Source organism: Phaenicophaeus curvirostris, chromosome 2 (genome assembly GCF_032191515.1).
Source record: "Phaenicophaeus curvirostris isolate KB17595 chromosome 2, BPBGC_Pcur_1.0, whole genome shotgun sequence".
NCBI lineage: Eukaryota > Metazoa > Chordata > Aves > Cuculiformes > Cuculidae > Phaenicophaeus > Phaenicophaeus curvirostris.
Window position 1 is genome coordinate 67,559,376 of NC_091393.1, and position 19,086 is coordinate 67,578,461.

The window sequence follows — 19,086 nt, forward strand, 5'->3', positions numbered from 1 at the left end:
TTTTTATTGTTTCCCTTTCCCTTCTCTTCTTCCCTGTCCTCATAGGTCAGTTAAACCTTTTTTCCCCAGAAAACTGAAGCTTTGTATATGTAAGGTGCAGGAACTAGTTTCCACTCAGACCAAACAGGCAGAGTAAAGGAAATAGTGAAATCTTATCATAGAATCGTAGAATGTCCTGAGTTGGAAGGGAACCGCAAGGAACATGGAGTCCAACTCCTGTCCCTGCATAGGACAACCCCAACATGTCTGAGGGTGTTGTTCAAATGCTTCTTGAATATTGTCAGGCTTGGTGCCATGACTACTTCCCTGGGGAGCCTGTTCTAGTGCTCCACCACCCTTTGAGAGAAGAACCTTTTCCTAATATCCAGTCTAAACCTCCCCTGGCACATCTTGTGCCATTCCCTTGGGTCCTATCATTGGTCGCAAGAGAGAAGAGATCAGTGCCTGCTCCTCCTCCTCCACTTGTGAGGAAGCAGTAGAGGAAAATGATAAGAATGAATCAGAATTTTTTTCATCAGTCATACTTTTCAACTTTGTTTTCCTTCTGTTTAGATATTTTTCCTTGTCTTTCATACATGACTTTTTTATGTTTTATGCTAGCAGTAGATAATGAGAAACCAAAGCTGGCAAATTGCTTGAAAATTCTCCTGAGGCACAACATAGAAAATTCCCTCTCTTGCTCTTTCATTCTGTCTGTGTGTACGTACGAATATGTAAATCAAAATAACGATGTAGTGATTATGCAAATCCACAAATTGATTGCCTGACAGTCAGCAATGCCTCCCGAGTATTTAAATTAATTCATTTTACATTTGAATAAATTCTTCCTTAACTTTGTCAGACAAGCAAAGTGAGGTAAGAATTCTAGAAAATTAGTGTAGAGCCCAAAGGGGAAAATGAAAAATTAGCCATTCATATATAAACTTAGATTATCACTCTAGCAAATTAAATAGAGATTAGTGATGGGTGACATATCTCCTACCACATTTGTTAATTCCATAGGTTCAAATGACAACTTGTGTCCCATGCTGTTGCAATTTAACATGTATTTCAAGTCTTGGAGCTAGCAGCTGTTTTGCCCTGTAAAAGTTGCTCCTGGATTCTGGCAACTTCAGAGCGACTGCATTTTCTGCTGGCACCTTTTATTGGTATTTGATGTTAAATTGAGGAAATTCCTCCTGCTGCAAGTTCTTCCTGCTCCTTCCCCAGAACGCCAGTGAGCTCCCAGGCAGCCACAGCTGCTCCACTTTTTTGAGGAAAGCGGAGGTGACTTTCAAGTAGGAGAGCAGCTGGTGCTTTCTCTGCTCCATTTTTCTTTTGGTGTGAGGCAGTCTGAAGCTCCCCTCTCTCTCAACAGCCCACCTTCTCTCCTTCCAGTGCTGGATCATCTTTATACTCTCACTACTTTTTTTGAGTTTCTTGCTGTACTTTTCAGACTGACTTAACATCACCACATTGCATGGTCTGGTGGTACTTTTTTGGTGTTGAGAAATTCAGGTGGTACCACTGTTCGTGTTCCAGTGTTGGAGCACTGGGTCCTGATTTGGCTTGTGGAACAGAATGCCACGTATATGTGAGAAGGGTTGGAGAGACCGCCTTCCTAGTGCCTTATGTTGTAGGTATACTTAAGAGGTCTTGAAACAAATTGTAATCCTAGAGGTAAAAGGGCATTTTATATTAAGTATACATGCAAAGGCATCAGAGATACAAGACATTGCAACCTTGTGGCCCCATTTCTGAACTGCTTGGCAAGAAGTTATGTAGCTTAGTGTCAGGAGGTGCTGTATTTCTTGCGTTGTTCTTCATATCTAGTATATGCTGCCACTACAGGTGAAATTCTCAGAAAGGTCCGAGTGGTAAAGGGGAATTTCTGAGTACCATTTTATTAAAAAATCATACAACTAACAGCCTGTAGTTTCTTAAATTTGGGGTAAGACCATATTTTTCAGTTTCTTTGTTTTCAGTAACGCTGCTATTGTTCAAACTTATAAATAAGTCTTTCCCCTGAAGCTCTCTAAAAATGTCAGCCTAAAAGCCAGAGATTTGAGACAGTTACAACTACCTGGAGAGAAGCCTTTTACCACAGAGTAGCTGAAGGCACCTTAATCTCAGTAATATTCAGTCCTACTGCTAGGGTAGCACAAGCATGAGCTTGTTGAAATATGAACCCAGGTGAACTGTGTGTAGATAAAGAATTATGGTAGAAATATAATGAATGTATTAGATACAATATATTAATTATATAAATATATTCTTAAAAGAAGAGAAAGTGGAAAAAATTCTAAATACTACTACACCTTTTTTTTCACCTTAGAAATTGTTGACGGCAACGTGAAAATGACACTGGGTATGATCTGGACTATCATCCTGCGCTTTGCCATTCAGGATATTTCAGTGGAAGGTAATAGTAATGCAACTGCATTAAATAATTAGGAAATTTATTTGCGGAAGTGAGATGGGTTTTTAAAAATTAATTATTTTTTCAGAGAAAATGATACTGTAAGTTTCCTGCCCGGTGACAAAATCGATAACTGGTGGGAAAAAGTAATTACTCTCCTTATTCTGGCAGAGGCCTTGAGCCAGCTTTCTAAATGCAGAAGTACCAGGCATGCCTCTCAGTTATAGAGATAGAAACACGTCTGTGTTCGTGGGCTTCCATGGCCTGAAACTATGTTGTTCGCTTTATGTTGGTCACATCTTCGATATACTTTTTAGTCCTGACAATCTCTCATGTTCTTTGCAAATACTATAAATATTATCTGATTATATCCCTCTTCTTTATATCACTTTTTTTTCCCCTGCATTGCTGTGGAATTTATTTCTTAACTTTTACTTGATGACTGGCTCCAGAAAGTGTGCTGTAGTTATCATACTCTTTAAATGAAGTCTCTGCTGTGAATTGTCTAGCATTATAGAAACTAATCTCATTTTTCAACAAAAATAGTCCATTCAACCTCTGCATGCTATCCTGCTCCTAATTTGTGGGACATTAAAGGTGGACGTAATGGTCCATTCAATGTTTTTTGTCCTTTATGCATGCATTCAGATGCCCAGATGGTTCAGATAATGAAGGTATTTCTTCAGTGTTTATATATCCCTGTGAGCAAAAGGGCTGAGAGTACAAGCATATTTCATGTAGGCACCAACACAGTCTTTTATGTCTAGTATTATTATATTTGCATTATGTGGTTCTTTTCAAATATGCATTCTTCTGTTCAAGCAATATAATCTCTTAAACTTCTGATATCCCAGAATTATTGTGCAGGCTGAAACTCTAGCCTGAGTTGTTCTGATTGAGCTGACCTCTGCTTCCCAATGGAGTCCCATTAGTTCATTTGTATGAGTATCTTTTAGGATTAAATGTTGGCTCATGTCAGCCAGTTTCAGGTGGCTGACCACATTTTTAGATGGTAAGAAATTTATTACTTGACCATTGTTTAATCTTTTCATTTTTTTTTACTTCCTTGTGTCTTTTACAGAGACCTCTGCCAAAGAAGGGCTGCTGCTGTGGTGTCAAAGAAAAACTGCTCCTTATAGAAATGTGAACATTCAGAACTTCCATCTTAGGTAAACTTCCATTATTTCAAAGGGTAGAAACAGTATAAAATATTTTAGGTCAAATTTTTCCCACAGTTGTGTAGGTATACGTTTGACAGGAGATTTCACTCTTCACTGCTAACTAGACTTTTTTGAAATTCTCATGCTCTGTCTACAGATTCTTATTTTGTTTAGCCTTTGGCATTATTTACCATGGCTTGCATAGTTACTGTTTAAAAGAAAAAAATCCCCACTATGTGAAGAATGACTGTATTTCATTATTAAAGGTCCTTGGTACGTGGGAATATCTGAGTACGACAGCATAGTGACTTGGCAATTGGCTGCTTTCAGATGACAGCCACTGTAGGTATAGGCAGTTCTTGGCAAAATACTGATGTGCTGAGCATGCAATATGTCATTTTTATGGATCAGTCTGTGACATAATTATAACTAAGGAGCCAAAAATGCACTTATTATACAAAAGCAACATTTGAAACGTTTTTGTTTTCAGAATCAGGTTCATTACCTTAGTTGGAAAATTTAGTAAACCTTTGGCCTTGTGGTTCTGTGTTTTCATTAAGGGCTAGAAAGGGAGTTCCAGGTCATGTGCAAGCTGCCTTGTTTTGGGATTTCACTGGGCTGGTTTCTCTAGCTCTGCTGGTGACCCACCTCATTAAACTACATGATTTGCAATTTGTACTGTTTAACTGTGTGATCTTGCCTTCCCTGACACCCTTACAGTATTTACAACAAAAGCACTGTATTACAGTGTTTTGAATTCATTCTTGATGTGCACCACCTAAAGCACATGTAGTGATAGAGTAGATACAGTTCACACACACATCCACAGATAAAAAGAATTTATTTGATTTACAGTCACTGTATTGCCTTTAAGGGATCTGAAGTTTATAACATGTTGTTTTCCCTGACTATATAAAGGCATGTGTCAGTAGAGCTTTATATGGATGCAGAATATCCTGTAAGTTACAGCATCAGAATCTTAGTGTGCATACATACATATGCTGGTCTGACACATTGTATGTGGAAAACATCTTGAATGGAAGTGCCTTGATTAATGTTTGGGCTGATTGGCTCCTTCAGAACTACTTTACAATGGGCTGCCCAGACCATTTTAGCGTATACCTTTTAGAAAAAAAAGCTTTTTATTGATTTGGTGCTAATTTTGATTCAGTTTTTACCTTCTAGATGATATTATATTCTACAATGTTTGTATATTCTACATAATTGTATTTTTTTTTTTATTGGAGATGGTTCTGTTATTTGAAGTATCTACCCAGACATATCAATGATTGGGATTCTATCAGTCTTTACATGTTCAGTGTCACTTTGTTACTGCACAGGAGAAGACCTCAAAGCCACAATCCCAATGACTGCATAAAGAGTTTACATAAAGTATCTTTTAGAGCAATTGCTTCTGTCTGAAGGGAACCTCCCATAATCTTTCCAAATGGAGGTTATTTACAGCTCTGTTCTTTGCCTATTTTTGCCTTGAAAGGTAGTGGGCCTGAAGTCACACTGAAGTGTAAGAGCTTGGATTGAAGCTGTTACATGTGTGAAGTGTTTTAAATAAAGTAATCTGATTTATGACTTCTTACTTCTAGGAGCAAGATATGGTTATGTCATTAAAATTATCTGAAATAATTGACACAGAAAAAGCCAATTACTTCAGCAAATTCAAATAATTTGTAGTTTACTCTCTTTTATTTTTTAGCAGACATGCTGTAAGTGTAATAGGAGATTATGTACTTTCACTGATGAATGTGTTCTCTGAGCTATCCTGGAACACTGCACAAATCAAACAATTGAAATCAGGGTCTGTTGCACATAATGTACATTGCCTGGAAAGTATTATGGAGTCCTTAAGTGTGTATGGACTGTAGAGGATAATATGTACTACAGGAAAAAATAAAGTAACAGAAAAGCTCAGAGGGATGAGAGCTGACAGGATATAACTGTCATGATTTGACAGGAGAGTTCCTGCTTGATTTTAAGCCTTGAGCAGGGATCAAACTGTCAAATGACAATACTTGATTGACTAACTTTTTTCCATTTTATTTTTTGTTGTAAAGCTGGAAAGATGGCCTTGGATTATGTGCACTTATCCACAGACATCGACCTGATCTTATTGACTACTCCAAGCTAAATAAGGTCATCAGTTTGGGTGGTACAGCATGCTGTCCTGCAGTGATTTGGCTCACTTCTGTTTTGCTTAGCATGTTTTCTAAAAGACAAGCTTAGGAGTGCGTACTAATTCTGACTGGCTTTCTAAGCTCCCTTCAAAAAAAAAGCAGCAACATGGAGGAAAGGACTTCATGACTGTCCTGTGTTGCCACCGGAACTCTCCATTCACCACTGATAGTATTGTACAGTCCGTCCTGCTTTCTGTCTGGTGTAAATGACTGTAGATTGCAGAGCAGTAAGCAATGAGATGAAGATTAACCCTAAGATTCTTTAAAACAAACACTACCCTTGGTAATCAGGAGTGCACAATAAATTACTAGTCTTAAATAGAAAATGTTCACCAATTCTTAGATTATACTTCTACCTACGCTTCCAGACAAATGGAAACACAACTGATATCCTAACTTCTTAGGTAGTACCTCATGGAGATTAAAAAACTATTTTTGGAGCAGAATCACCTCCCTTGACCTGCTGGCCACACTTCTTTTGATGCAGCCCAGGATACAGTTGGCCTTCTGGGCTGTAAGCAAACATTGCCAACTCATGTTGATCCTCTCATCAGTCAGCACCCACAAATCTTTCTCTGCAGAGCTGCTTTCAATCAAAAAATTACTTGAAAACTTAGTCTGCTTTAGATATATGTTAAATTTATGCTGGTGTTCCCAAGGTGTGCAGTGATGAACTTATTCCTAAACAAATAAGATTTTAATATAGGCAGTTGCTAAGACAATTGCAGATCTGAAGCAAATTCAGAGAATCACAGAATGGTTTGAGTTGGAAGGAACCTTAAAGATGATCTCTTTCCAACTCCCTTGCCATGGGCAGGTACACCTCCCACTAGATCAGGTTGCTCAGAGCCTCATCCAGCCTGGCCTTGAACATCTCCAGGCATGGGGCATCCATGACTATTAGCCATCAACAACAGCTTGCTCTTTGATTCTATATGGAACCCTTTCTGTGGAAAAAAGATTTGTGAAACGACTAAGCTACCTCTCTCAGTGTTTCTGTGCTTAAGCTTGGCACAAACAGAAGTTAGTTTGATTGGGTTTGTGCTTTGAAGAGTGGTATATGGTATTAAAAAAAAACTTTACAGTACAAACATATATGAGTGCTGAGAAGAGGGAATACAACATAAGTAGATCTGCTTCAGCATTACTATTTCCCTCTTAGAGGCTTCCAAAATAAGAGCAGGTCAGATTTCAAACTGAGGCTGACCCATGGCACGTAAAGTACATGCAGAAAAATCCTAAAATAGATCTTGCTTTTCTGACCTGGCTTTGTTTGATTGACTGCTCATTTTGGTTACATTAACAGCTGTCTTGGTGTCTCATTTCTTCATTTCTTACCTCCTGCATGCTGTCCTTTCCTTTTCTCACCAATGTGCTTTGTGTGAACTTGTAGCTGGAAAGATGGCCTTGCTTTCAACGCCCTTATCCATAGACACAGGCCTGATCTTCTTGACTATGACAAATTAGATGAGGTATTTTTTTTTAGCTGTAGCAGAGATTTTTAGTTACTATGGCTTCTAGTTTTGCTTAAAAGGATGGGTTATGGAGACTTCCTCCAACTATTCAGAAGCTGCCATGATTTTAAATATTTTAGCAGTGGAGCACTCTTTACTCATGGACTTGGTACCAAGCACACAAATAGGAGGTGTTCATCACTCATCCATAAGCAAAGTGTTTTAATCTAGTCAGTAGATCTCACTTAGATTTAGTGTGGTTTTGTCTTTTTTAATTTCAGTAAGAGTTTTTGTATACACATTTAGTCAATGTTGTATTACACACAGTGTCTTGTGTAATAACAAGAATAGGTTCATGTGGTTTAAAAACTGTTCACATTTTCAGTTCCTCTTAATTTCAATGATGCACAAAACTGCTAAATGATGATAGAGTGAGAACTTACAATTATAGACTTTATATCCTATTATATCCAAATTATGAGTTGAGGTTTCAAAATATAAACTCTTCATCATAATGCATTTTATTGAACGTGCAGCTTTAAAAGGAAAGGCTATCTAGTATGATATGTTTATAGAAAGACTTGTCATGGGTATTACTTCTTATGATCCCTGTACACACATGAGGAACAGACTTCTGTGAAACTTAAATAATTGCTGTGATTCCATAGTAAGTAATCTCACTAAGTTTATTTCAGCATAACAGAAGAACCATGCTCAAAACCAGATTTCTTTATAGGAAGTGTTTACCCTGGGAAAAAAAAGCCTGGGAAATTCCCTACAGAAAAGCTGTTAACATTTTTTTTAGTGCCTCCAGCATCTCTAATATTGATCCTCTGTGTCCCATTTTCTCAACCTCTCTCTGTAGACATTGACATTGTTCAGAGTGGCTATGATCATTTAGCAGTTTGTGAATATGTGAAAATAATAATAATAGCATAAATGACATGGATTGCTATTTCAAATAGAGTGTTTTCTCCTCAAGCTGAAATGGGAAGGCTGCCTTAAGAGCAGCCCTAGTCCGAGACACTATTCTGTTGTTAGCAAGTTCTGTATGTAGTGTAATACTTAAAATCTGTGCCGTTTATCTGAATTGTGCTCACTTCTTCCTTTCTCTTTCCTTCAAAAACCAAAATAAAAATCTCAAACCCAGGGGAAGTTATTGAATTTCCATGGCTCTAATATTCAATCTATAGAGGCATTACGGATTTGCCTGTCCAAACCAGAACTAGGACATTTTTCTTCTTCTGGAGAACGATCCTTTTGTCTGTGCTTGCTTGTTCTCATGCATGCATCTGACCAACAGAGGACTCAGTAGAATTCATATCACTGTAATATAATGTATAGTAGGTATAAAACACGTAGGATTAACTTTGTGATGAATGGTGTAATATAGCCTTGTGGACCAGTGGCCTTGATGGTATGTATTACTGCTGTAATTATATGCAAAATTAGCTCAGTATTATGAATGTATGCTATATTATCTATGTTCACCTCCAGAATGTATTTGCAGTGGAGTTCTAGTGGAATATAATAGCTCATTTCTATTTCCTTTTGAAAGTATAGCAGTATATAGACCAAAGTTCATATACCCGTACTCTGCTTTTTGAAGAACAACAGATGTGACTCTGGTTTGCAGTTTAGAAAAACAGAATAAGTTTCACGTACCTACTGTAGTCTTGCTTCAAGGAAAAACTTCTGTCTTTGACTAGATGTATTTTCTCCTCTAATGCAGGATGACCCCATAGGAAATATCAATCTTGCCATGGAAATTGCTGAAAAGCATTTGGATATTCCTAAGATGTTGGATGCAGAAGGTGAGACTTATATATTACTAAAGTTTGTGTTACTTGGAAGCAGCAGACGGTAAAATGTCTTTTGTTTTGTATCTAGCTAATTATCAACATTCCTTCCACACGAATAACAATGGAGCAACCTGTTTTGTTTTCAGACAATGTTTTCCTTCTTGTTTCCTATGTATTGGATAATTTCACTCATTTTTTTTGCTTGATTCCTTATTGTTTGCTGTTGTCTGCATTTGTTATCATACTTTGGGCCCTAACCTCAGCATATGGCCTCACTATGACAAAGGAGGTAAAATGCAGGATCAAAAGATAATCCTTGCCTTTAAGAAGTTAAAATGTAAGTCTAATAAAGGGAAATGCAACTGTTAGGTGTTTAAAGCACATTCACTTTTTAAAATGTTAAGGTGAGAGGGCCAGAAATAGGAAGAGAAGTATAGAACTTTCAAAATATACTAACAAGTTGCCTACTTTCCTAGTTTGAGGAAAGCATTGTTTTGGTTTATTTTAATTGTTAACCTTTTGTAATGATAGTTTTAACAAATAGTGTAATGTTTGGTTTATCCTATAATCGTTAGAGTCAGTTGACAAATAGCAAGGACATATTTATTAAAGTTTCCTGAATTTCTTCAAGATAACCAACCTTTCGTATACTAGGCAAAGTTCAAAGCATTCTTTTCCAAGTGTGCAGATTCTGCTCTGGTGTTTTGTCAGCAGAACAGTGATAACACAGGAATTATCCGGAGCACTTAAACTCACTGTGTCTGCTCCCCTTGAAGTTTTTGGCAGGAAAGTTAGTTAGGGACATGATTTAGTGGTTGATAGGAATGGTTGGACTTCATTATCCTGGAGATCTTTTCCAACCTAGTTTTTCTGTGGTTCTGTGATTCTGTTAGGCCAATACAAGATGATTTGGAAAATCCAGGTTGTAACCTCTGGATTGAAGAGGTTCTTTTGGTTTCATCTTCATGCTTCAAAACTAATCTTTTTCAGATTTTGAATTGCAATTCCTCTTTCAAGCACTACTGAATTATTTTACAATGAAATGCTGGAATAAACAGAAGTGCTCCTTCCTTACCACTGAACACCTCCTACTATCACTCTCCTCATTTATTCTCTTCACATACAATGTGAGAGAACTTTTTCTTTCCTCACTAGATTTTCTGCACATTCTAGCCATTACTATTCCCCTTCTTGGCACAGGAGGGGGAAATGAACTCATGCTACTTCTAACACTTTGTAACTATTTACCATCACTTTTTACTCTCTGTACTTCCACTGTCTTCTCAGTAGAAACTTTGCAAAGTTTTGTTCACAACTATGTGAAGTAGATGCACAATCAGTAAATACATTTGTCCTGACTTTAACAATCTCACTGTTATTATTAGAAATTGTCACTTCGTTCCTGGGTCTTCAGATCAGTATATTCCCACTCCTTACATTGGCAGTAATCATTGCAGCTTGCATTAGCATCATTCATCACTCAAATGTAATTGGTGTAAAGCCACCTTTTTCTGCCTTTCTCTGTCAAGTATTGAAAAGTTCCATTCTTACCAATGCACTTATACCTTGATTGCACACTCTGTAAACTTTTCCTCTTTCCTGCCATAATAGGGACAAAGCTATCAGCCAGCCAAGTCAAACTCTGAAGTGATTTATGCTATTAACTAAAAAGACAAATTGGCACAGGAATTGTAAAACTGTTACTATCCAAGCTTTTCTGAGCACAAAATGTATTTCTGGACTGCAAGAGTTCTACAGGTCTCCAATATATTTCAATAACCTGTCAGACTCAGGGTCCCTGTGCTGATATATACTGCACTCACTCCTATTTTGTGACTGTGAGTGGCTGTATTTAACTCTGGAATAATTCCAGTGACAGTGAAGCTGAATCCAGTAGATCTGCCAGCCATGCCATCTGCTTGAAAGTTCCCACAAACTGGGAGGCAGCAGTACCCTTCTGGACAATCTCAGCCTTCAGATGTTTTGCCATTTCAGGGCAACCTATATCTTTTCCATTTACTGATTCCTAAAGCTAAGGTAGCTTTGCATTGATATCAGTAAAAAGATGCAACCTGAATAATGGTGTATTTATTTTAAATCCTTATAGCACTGAGGTGGCATCATCAGCATAATCTGATGGAAGTACCTTGTGAGAATTTCTGAGCAGTTAACCCTTTTCTCTCTACACAGATGTAGTAAACACTGCCAGACCTGATGAAAGAACCATTATGACTTATGTTTCCTGTTACTACCATGCATTTGCTGGTGCTCAGAAGGTGAGATTGTAGAAGATGGATCAGATCTCATCCTTCACCTTCTGTCTTGTTTCTTTCAACAATTTTTCCTCCTCTGATCTTTTCCTCAGTAGTTACTAGAATAGTGTCTTAGAACAGAGCTTGTTTCCTGTTGCCTGATTTTCTCTGTGAGCCACTGTCTGGGTAGAGCCAGCAGTAGTCTATCCATTTGTTCCATAGAAACAAACCTGCTTGTCTCATCTTTCTGTGTATTTACTAATAATATCCAGTAGGTTTTAGACAGCTGGTTACTAATGGGATAGAGGATATTCTTCTCTTTATTTGAACTTGTATGCACTAATTTGAAGCACCTTTAAAAATGTAAGATGAAAATAAGCTCAGGGTAAAAAAAAAAAAAATTCAATAGCAGAATGCCATCTTTTTTTTCCTCCCTGCTGGATATTATTCCTGCTACAGATGTCAAAATCATTATAACAGATGCTCAGAAAATAAACCCTTCTTTCATGCTTTCAGGATTGTTTTTAAAATGTTAAATGCTTAATGGTAAGTATAAACAGCAACATGAAATGTTGCTATGATGCCAAATAGACACAGAAGCATACACAAACATCTCAAAAGAGCTCTGGAATCATGTCCTAATGAAAAGAAGTAAAAGTCTTCAAAACAGTTCAGAGTTGGATGTACTTCAGCCATTGGTAATATAAAGAATACCGATATATAATGCTAAAGTTATAACTAATCCACATGCAGTTTCCAGAAAACATCACCCCAGATCAAAACACAGTTTGTATTTCCTGTGCCTTAGTCAAAAAACGCTACGTTCTAAGTCACCAGACATATGCATGCTTGTTCTTAAGCTGACAGTCCTAGTAAAACTACAGTGACTTCCCCTGTGACAATACTGCAGGATCAAGGTTATTTAACATATTCCACCTCTTTGTAAGAACTTACGTTGAACTTCTAGTCTACATTTTATTCTGTCAGCACCCATCAATCTAACATGAAATTTATTACAGCTTTGTCAAGTTTCTAGAGTGCAGAGCTATGGACAACAGAACAATCCAAATGACACTATGTTGTGCTTTCATTTGTTCATCCTGTTTTCTACTCCTCGATTATTTGTTTTGTTTTAATTTCTCCCCACCCCTCTTGTAGATATTGTGAACACTCCCAAACCCGATGAGAGAGCTATCATGACATATGTGTCCTGCTTCTACCATGCTTTTGCTGGAGCAGAGCAGGTATTAATCAACTCTCCCTTCAGGTTGCTGTGTTTTTGATTGGTTGTTCCACATTTCCACTAGTTTATTAAAACAAACTAATTTAGTAGTTTGTGATTTTAATTAACAATTGCAAGTATTACTTGAGAACTAATACTTGTTTTTAACTAATACTTGAACCTGGTTTAGTTAAACGTTGTGTAGCAAGTTGAACTTCTTTAATTGCAATAGACATTCCTGTTTCTAATTTTAGGTCTTTATTTCATGATTATAAAGTCTGTTTTAGAAAAACTGTATTTGAAGCTACTGTGCAATGGAGATGTTTGTTGCTACATCAACATCTTGTATGTTCGCTGCATAAAAGAATGTTTAACTTTTGAAGGATGAGACTACTCTAGATTTACTCGTGTTGAGTAGTTATTTAAGGCTACATTTCCAAACATGCCTAGAGATGCAGAAAGTCACAGACGGCATCCAACACAGTATTTGTGCCTGGTTACTGCTGAAGCCAATGGAATAATTTGTAGATCAAAGTACTAGTATGAACGGCAAGAAAATTAGCAGGAGATCTGTTGTACAGGATGGGATTCTCACTTACAAATGTGGCATTTTCCATTGCTCTGCTTCATACGTTCCTATCCTACAAATGGACATAACCCAGCTTATGGGAAAGAAAAATAACAAAGAACCCTTAAGTAGCAGATATTTTTCCTTCATCCTTAGGTTTTAATTTCCCTTCATGTCTGGTAGGTCCCCTACACCTTATCCACCTTATCATAGCACAGCTATGCTGTTGCACCCTCTTGCTTCTGGGTGTGAAGGATTTGCTATTCATGCAAAATGGAGATTCCACATACTCTGTAACACAGGAGTCTACCCAGATATTTATTTGATTGGATATACTCCAGATTTGCATTGTATGAAAGTATAGATCTGTTATGTCAAACTATTCTTGTAAATTTAAAATACGGCAGAGCTACATTGTGCTTTCAAATAAATTTGGCAGGAGGCATGGAAAGATTTGCTGTCAGTGGTTGAACTGCATATATTCTCAAGCGTATATGTACGTATGATGTGCAGCTACAGAGCAGACTGGAACTCCTGAATCACATGGAGTGTCTTTGCAGGATGGCTAACAAATCTAATACTTTTGATGTGATTTAAAAAAAAAATTAACCTGATAGGTTAACATTAAGAACAGCCTAAGGCATATTTGTAAATAGAAGATTTATTAGACAACTGTAATGACCGTGTGAAATCCCCACTTGTAGAATAAGTCTTCATTGTACAAGGTGTCTTCTGTGCTGATCTGTGCTTTATTCAGGCCATTGGAATCTATGACTACAGAGGGAGGGTAAATATATATGTAACCCAGGAGCACAAATAAACAACTATAAAACAACGTGATTTTTATTTGCAGCAGCCACATTTCTCTCTTTCTCCAAGCCTGTACCTTTCTTGGAATGTGTTTATGAATATGTCCTGGTTTTTTGCTGTGTTTTACAGGCTGAGACTGCAGCTAACCGGATCTGTAAGGTGCTTGCTGTGAATCAGGAAAACGAGAGGTTGATGGAAGAGTATGAGAGACTAGCAAGTGAGGTAAAGACAGCTGTATTTGTAGTGTGCTGGTAATTATGTTCAAGAAATATTGAAAGCGGAAAGATTCATGCACTGTCTGCAAAACATCAAAGTGAAGACACTATGAGGATAGATTTATAGTAGGTAATCTATGGTAGGGTACAAAGCTTAGTTGCCCTTTGCCACAGACTTCCTTTGTAACCTCTAATATGTCAGTCAGTCTCATTGATGTGCCGAAAAGGGTACTTTAAGGATGATCATTGGTCTGCCCCTGTACAAGGCTTGGTGTCTTTGCATTCTCCAAAGACAGCCATCCTTGACCACATGTGGAACATAAAGGATCTTGTTGCTCCAAGCCCGTTGCTTGGTCTTTCAGGGTGTTCTCAATGCACCTGTGAACACAGGAAGCAAATGAATGAAGAAGAGGGTACATTGTGCTCCCCCTGTCCTTTCTTGGTAAATAGCAAATTTGTTGAATCAGGACCACAGGTATATAGTGCCACATTGGCAATAACAGACTTCGGAGTAAAGATGTTTATATGATGTGAGTTACTTGGCTGATTTCTGTCCTGATCTCATAACTATGACTGCTTGAAACTTTTGAAAGTGGCAAGTGATTTTGGATACTTCAGGTTTTGAGTAATTTTGCTAGAGGCACGTTACATATGTGTTCATCTTACTGAAAATCTGGCTATTTCTAGAAATACCTAAAATATCTGGGATAATTAATAAAAAAGTATTTTTCAGCTTCCAAAGTCTTGTGCTTATTTGCCATTAGGGCACTGATACACACCAAAGCAAATAATATTCAAATGAAGCAAACTTGATTAAGATGTGTATGTTCAATATGAACTTTTTTCTTGGCTACTTTTCCTTCACCTTTATTTCAATTGTTTGTATTGGTTTGAAAGCTTTTAGAATGGATTCGCCGGACAATTCCTTGGCTGGAAAACAGGACCCCAGAAAAAACAATGCAGGCTATGCAGAAGAAGTTGGAGGATTTCCGGGACTACCGCCGCAAACACAAACCTCCCAAAGTCCAAGAGAAATGTCAACTGGAGATCAATTTCAACACTCTGCAGACAAAACTGAGAATCAGCAATCGTCCAGCTTTCATGCCATCAGAGGGAAAAATGGTTTCAGTAAGTAAAGACATAAATATTCCATTCTCCTTTCTATCAACATTCTCACAAATATTTCCATGTGAAGGATCAAAATACCATTTAAGTCCTTCTCAGAAACTTCAGTTTATTGTACTTTATCAATATCAAACCACTCTTTCTATACGTTCCCTTCCATTCTAAAATGTTGCTTTCTCTTAAGCATGCTTCTGTCTATTTGAAACCTTTCCCCAAGAGCAAATTGTCTTGAGATGTGAGATGATAGAGAGCTTCTTTTGGGAGTGTTATTAATACTTCTTCATCAAGTGAGGCCAAATATTGTTTATTTAAACAAAACACACAGTGGTTTCACTGTCATTTTGGTCATCAGACTTGCAGAAACAGACATTGCTCAATATATGTTTCTGGTGTTTTCTAGTTTTTAATATTAAATTTTGGGTATTTTTCTTATGTCTGTGAAGATTAAGATAGTGCAAAGAATTCTCATCTGCTGATAAGTACCGTGAGTTGACTGGGAGTCAAAACATTTCTTGTGGAATGTAGCAAACCTGTTTCTGTACTCTCTTCTGTCATTGTCTTTCGGTTGCTCAGATTTGATAAACAACCGATTGCACTGTATGAAAAGGGCCGTTGTGTACTCCCCATATGTAGAAAATAAGGGGCCTGTCAATTCAGTTTTCTACTTGTGCCTTTGAGCTTACGAGGAAGCTCGACAGACATTGTGTACCACATAAAGCAAAATGACTTTATATTCTAGACAAAATACACACCAAATCCTCTTGACACTAATAATCTTGCTGTTGTCAACTTCTAAGAGCAAAGCACTTTTGTTTTGGTAAAAGATAGATATGTCATACCAGAACATGCACATTGTAAAATGGGAAGGAAAAGCAATGTATTGTGAAGACACTGAACATATAGCTATGCTTGGAAGCCACTTGTGTAAGTGATTCCTTTTGTGAACCCACCTGAGCATGGCATGGTATTACAAGCAGGACTACAAGGCTTCCTGATCTGCCTACCAATATGTTCTACGATTCTGTGATTTTACATAATCTAGGCATAAAAACATCTCTCTTTTTTTGAAGCAAAGTTGTGAATGAATCAGAAATCTGCAAATCTGGATGAAAAGAAATTATATTTGCATTCTCTCTCCACGATGTATTCTCTTCACAGGATATTGCCGGTGCTTGGCAGAGACTTGAACAAGCTGAGAAAGGCTATGAAGAGTGGCTGCTGAATGAAATACGAAGACTGGAAAGACTTGAGCACTTGGCTGAGAAATTCAGGCAGAAGGCTTCCACTCATGAACAGTGGGCATATGGTGAGCAGAGATAGCTTTTAACATTTTTAATGTTTTAGTGTTCAAGGTTGAACTGTCAGTGCTGAATATTTGCCAGCCAGAAACTCACTCGTTTGGACAGTTAGAGAAATCTAAAATAACAACAGATAAAACTGCAGGTTTTGTTGACTATAGTCATGATCCTAACTTGTAGGCATGTTGCTTATGAAATGTAACTGTAAAAATCATACACTTGATCAAACTTATATTCAGCATTTGAATAAAGGCTGCTACTGCTAATGCAATTCTATGTATTCGTGTACCAACAATCCAGCAAGGAATGCAGTGACAACAATGATTAAGTGTGAAATTATTGACAGAGTTATTCTGAGTTGATTATCATTTAGTCATCATGATCTTCTGAATAGTCCTTATAATCTATATAAGAGACTAATTTCTGCTTTGCTCCATATGTGGGATTACAGCTCATTTATTTTTTTTAACGGTAACCTAACCTAATTGTAACAGGTCCATACACTGGCATATAGTTTTATTGGAGATCACTAAGCACAGATCTGCTCTGTCACCCTATTGTTCGCCTTAATAACAGTCTTCCTGCTTCTGCCATGCTTCTGGCCTTTTCCAGCCAGGATCTTTTCATGCTGTGAAAACAAACTGGAGTCCATCTCGTAACACAGTTGCTGGAAGAATACAAGGCTGTAAATGGCTGCCAAGCAGATACTAGAAGGGAAAGTACAGTGTTTATCAGCCCTGAGAGCCTATTTTCTGTGCATAAAATACTTATGGTGACATGTTACGGCTGTTATGGAGGGAAAACTTCACATAAGCTGGTACATAGCAAGTGAAACAATAGTCCCTTCTGGCTCTAGAATTCACAGAGCTATGTGATGCCGTGTGGGGAACGGCAGTTCAGACAGTATGGAGTTTCTGTATAGATCCAGTTGTACAGCACAGGAGCTACTGAGGAGTAATATTTCAGTGTTTGATTTCCTCTTTGCTTCTCTAGTCTTTTGTAAACAGATTGGCATTTTCCAGTTAGAATTTATGTTTGATACAAAAGGCAGCCACACACAACTCCTTTTTTTTTTTTAATTTAAGTGCTGAAACAAATTATGAATTGAAAACAGAGCATGAAAAAGAATAACAGATCATTAATAAGAGTGAAATTGAGTGTAGCAATGTGATTTCTGGTTCCATGAGTCTGCTCTACAAAAGAATTATCACAATAGTTTGGACCCCCAGTTTTTCTCAATATACCATTTTAACGCCCGTTTCTCAAGCAATATAATATTCACTATTTTAGGCCAGTAAAAAGAGCCTGTGGAAAAATCAAGGAATTACTGGGAGATATTTAAAAATATTTCTACTTAACACTGTTGCGCTGACAATTTGCTACTGATTTAATGGGGGTGGGATTTCACCTCATACACATGATTTTCACCATGCCTCCGTTTAAAAAGTTGACTAAATCTGCAATTGTTTTAACCAATAAATTAGTAAAAAATGACTAATATTTTAATTTTCTCTTTCAGGCAAAGAGCAGATCTTACTTCAGAAGGATTATGAATCTGCTTCTCTGACAGAAGTCCGCGCCATGTTAAGGAAACATGAAGCTTTTGAGAGTGATTTGGCTGCTCACCAGGACAGGGTGGAACAGATCGCTGCCATTGCCCAGGAGCTGAAGTATGTTCCATTTAAAGGCTTGCAGCTGCTGACATTTAACTTTGCGATAAACTCTTTCCAATGAATTTGATAGTGTCATAGGTACTAACGTAAGAATTCCAGACATAGCTTCATAAGTATATTATCTGAGCTTGTCACTGAGACCTTTCCCTCATCTCCCCCTTTCCCCCAGCCAAGTATATATTCAACTGATCAAAATTATTCAAGAACAAACATTTTAAAATTGACTTAACAGTAATCTTTTAGCATTAGCTCTACTGATGAGTCCGTTGTGTGTTGATGGGAATCTGGAGGTGTTTATTTCTCAGCTCATATGGTCTGCTGAGATGTTTAACTTAGAAAATAGTTTCACTTACACAAATTACAGATCAAATCAAGTATTTTCCCACAAGTATATTGGTGCTTTCAAAAGGCTTCACATCCCTGAGTTATCTTTATAGTAGTGGGTAATGCACAGACTTTTCTGAAAATTTAATTGTCTCTAGTATACTTACTTTCACAATCTCTTCACATTATATTTGGAAGTGCCACTGTCTCCATTTTACAGAAAGGGCAGTGGGATTAATGGAAACTAAATAACTTCCTCAGGATCACACAAGCAATTAAGCACAAAATCTGTCCTATAGAAAAGCAGGATTTTTAACCCACAGTTTATAGAATCATAGAATAGTTAGGGTTGGAAGGAACCTTAAAGATCATCTAGTTCCACCTCCCCTGCCATGGGCAGGGACACCTCCCACCAGCCCAGGCTGCCCAAGGCCCTCATCCTGTCACCACAAGCATTTATGAATAGTCCCTCTCTAGCTTTCTCGTAGGCCTTTCAAGTACTGGAAGCTCACTATAGATCTCCTTGCAGCCTTCTCTTCTCCAGGCTGAACAAGCCCAACTCTCTCAGCCTGTCCACCTATGGGAGGTGCTCCAGC

General features: G+C 37.6%; 1 protein-coding gene across 4 annotated transcripts in view; it reads left to right on the forward strand.

Annotated features, from left to right (window-relative positions):
• ACTN2 (actinin alpha 2) overlaps window positions 1–19,086 on the forward strand; it is a 71,625-nt gene that overhangs the window by 31,064 nt on the left and 21,475 nt on the right. For all 4 annotated transcript variants that reach the window (XM_069852360.1, XM_069852358.1, XM_069852356.1 and 1 more), the window contains exons 4-12: window positions 2,315–2,401; window positions 3,480–3,567; window positions 5,628–5,706; window positions 8,934–9,015; window positions 12,414–12,499; window positions 13,985–14,077; window positions 14,968–15,198; window positions 16,354–16,501; window positions 18,013–18,163. In XM_069852360.1, coding sequence (XP_069708461.1) covers window positions 2,315–2,401; window positions 3,480–3,567; window positions 5,628–5,706; window positions 8,934–9,015; window positions 12,414–12,499; window positions 13,985–14,077; window positions 14,968–15,198; window positions 16,354–16,501; window positions 18,013–18,163 — 1,045 coding nt within the window. The remainder of the gene's footprint in view (window positions 1–2,314; window positions 2,402–3,479; window positions 3,568–5,627; window positions 5,707–8,933; window positions 9,016–12,413; window positions 12,500–13,984; window positions 14,078–14,967; window positions 15,199–16,353; window positions 16,502–18,012; window positions 18,164–19,086) is intronic.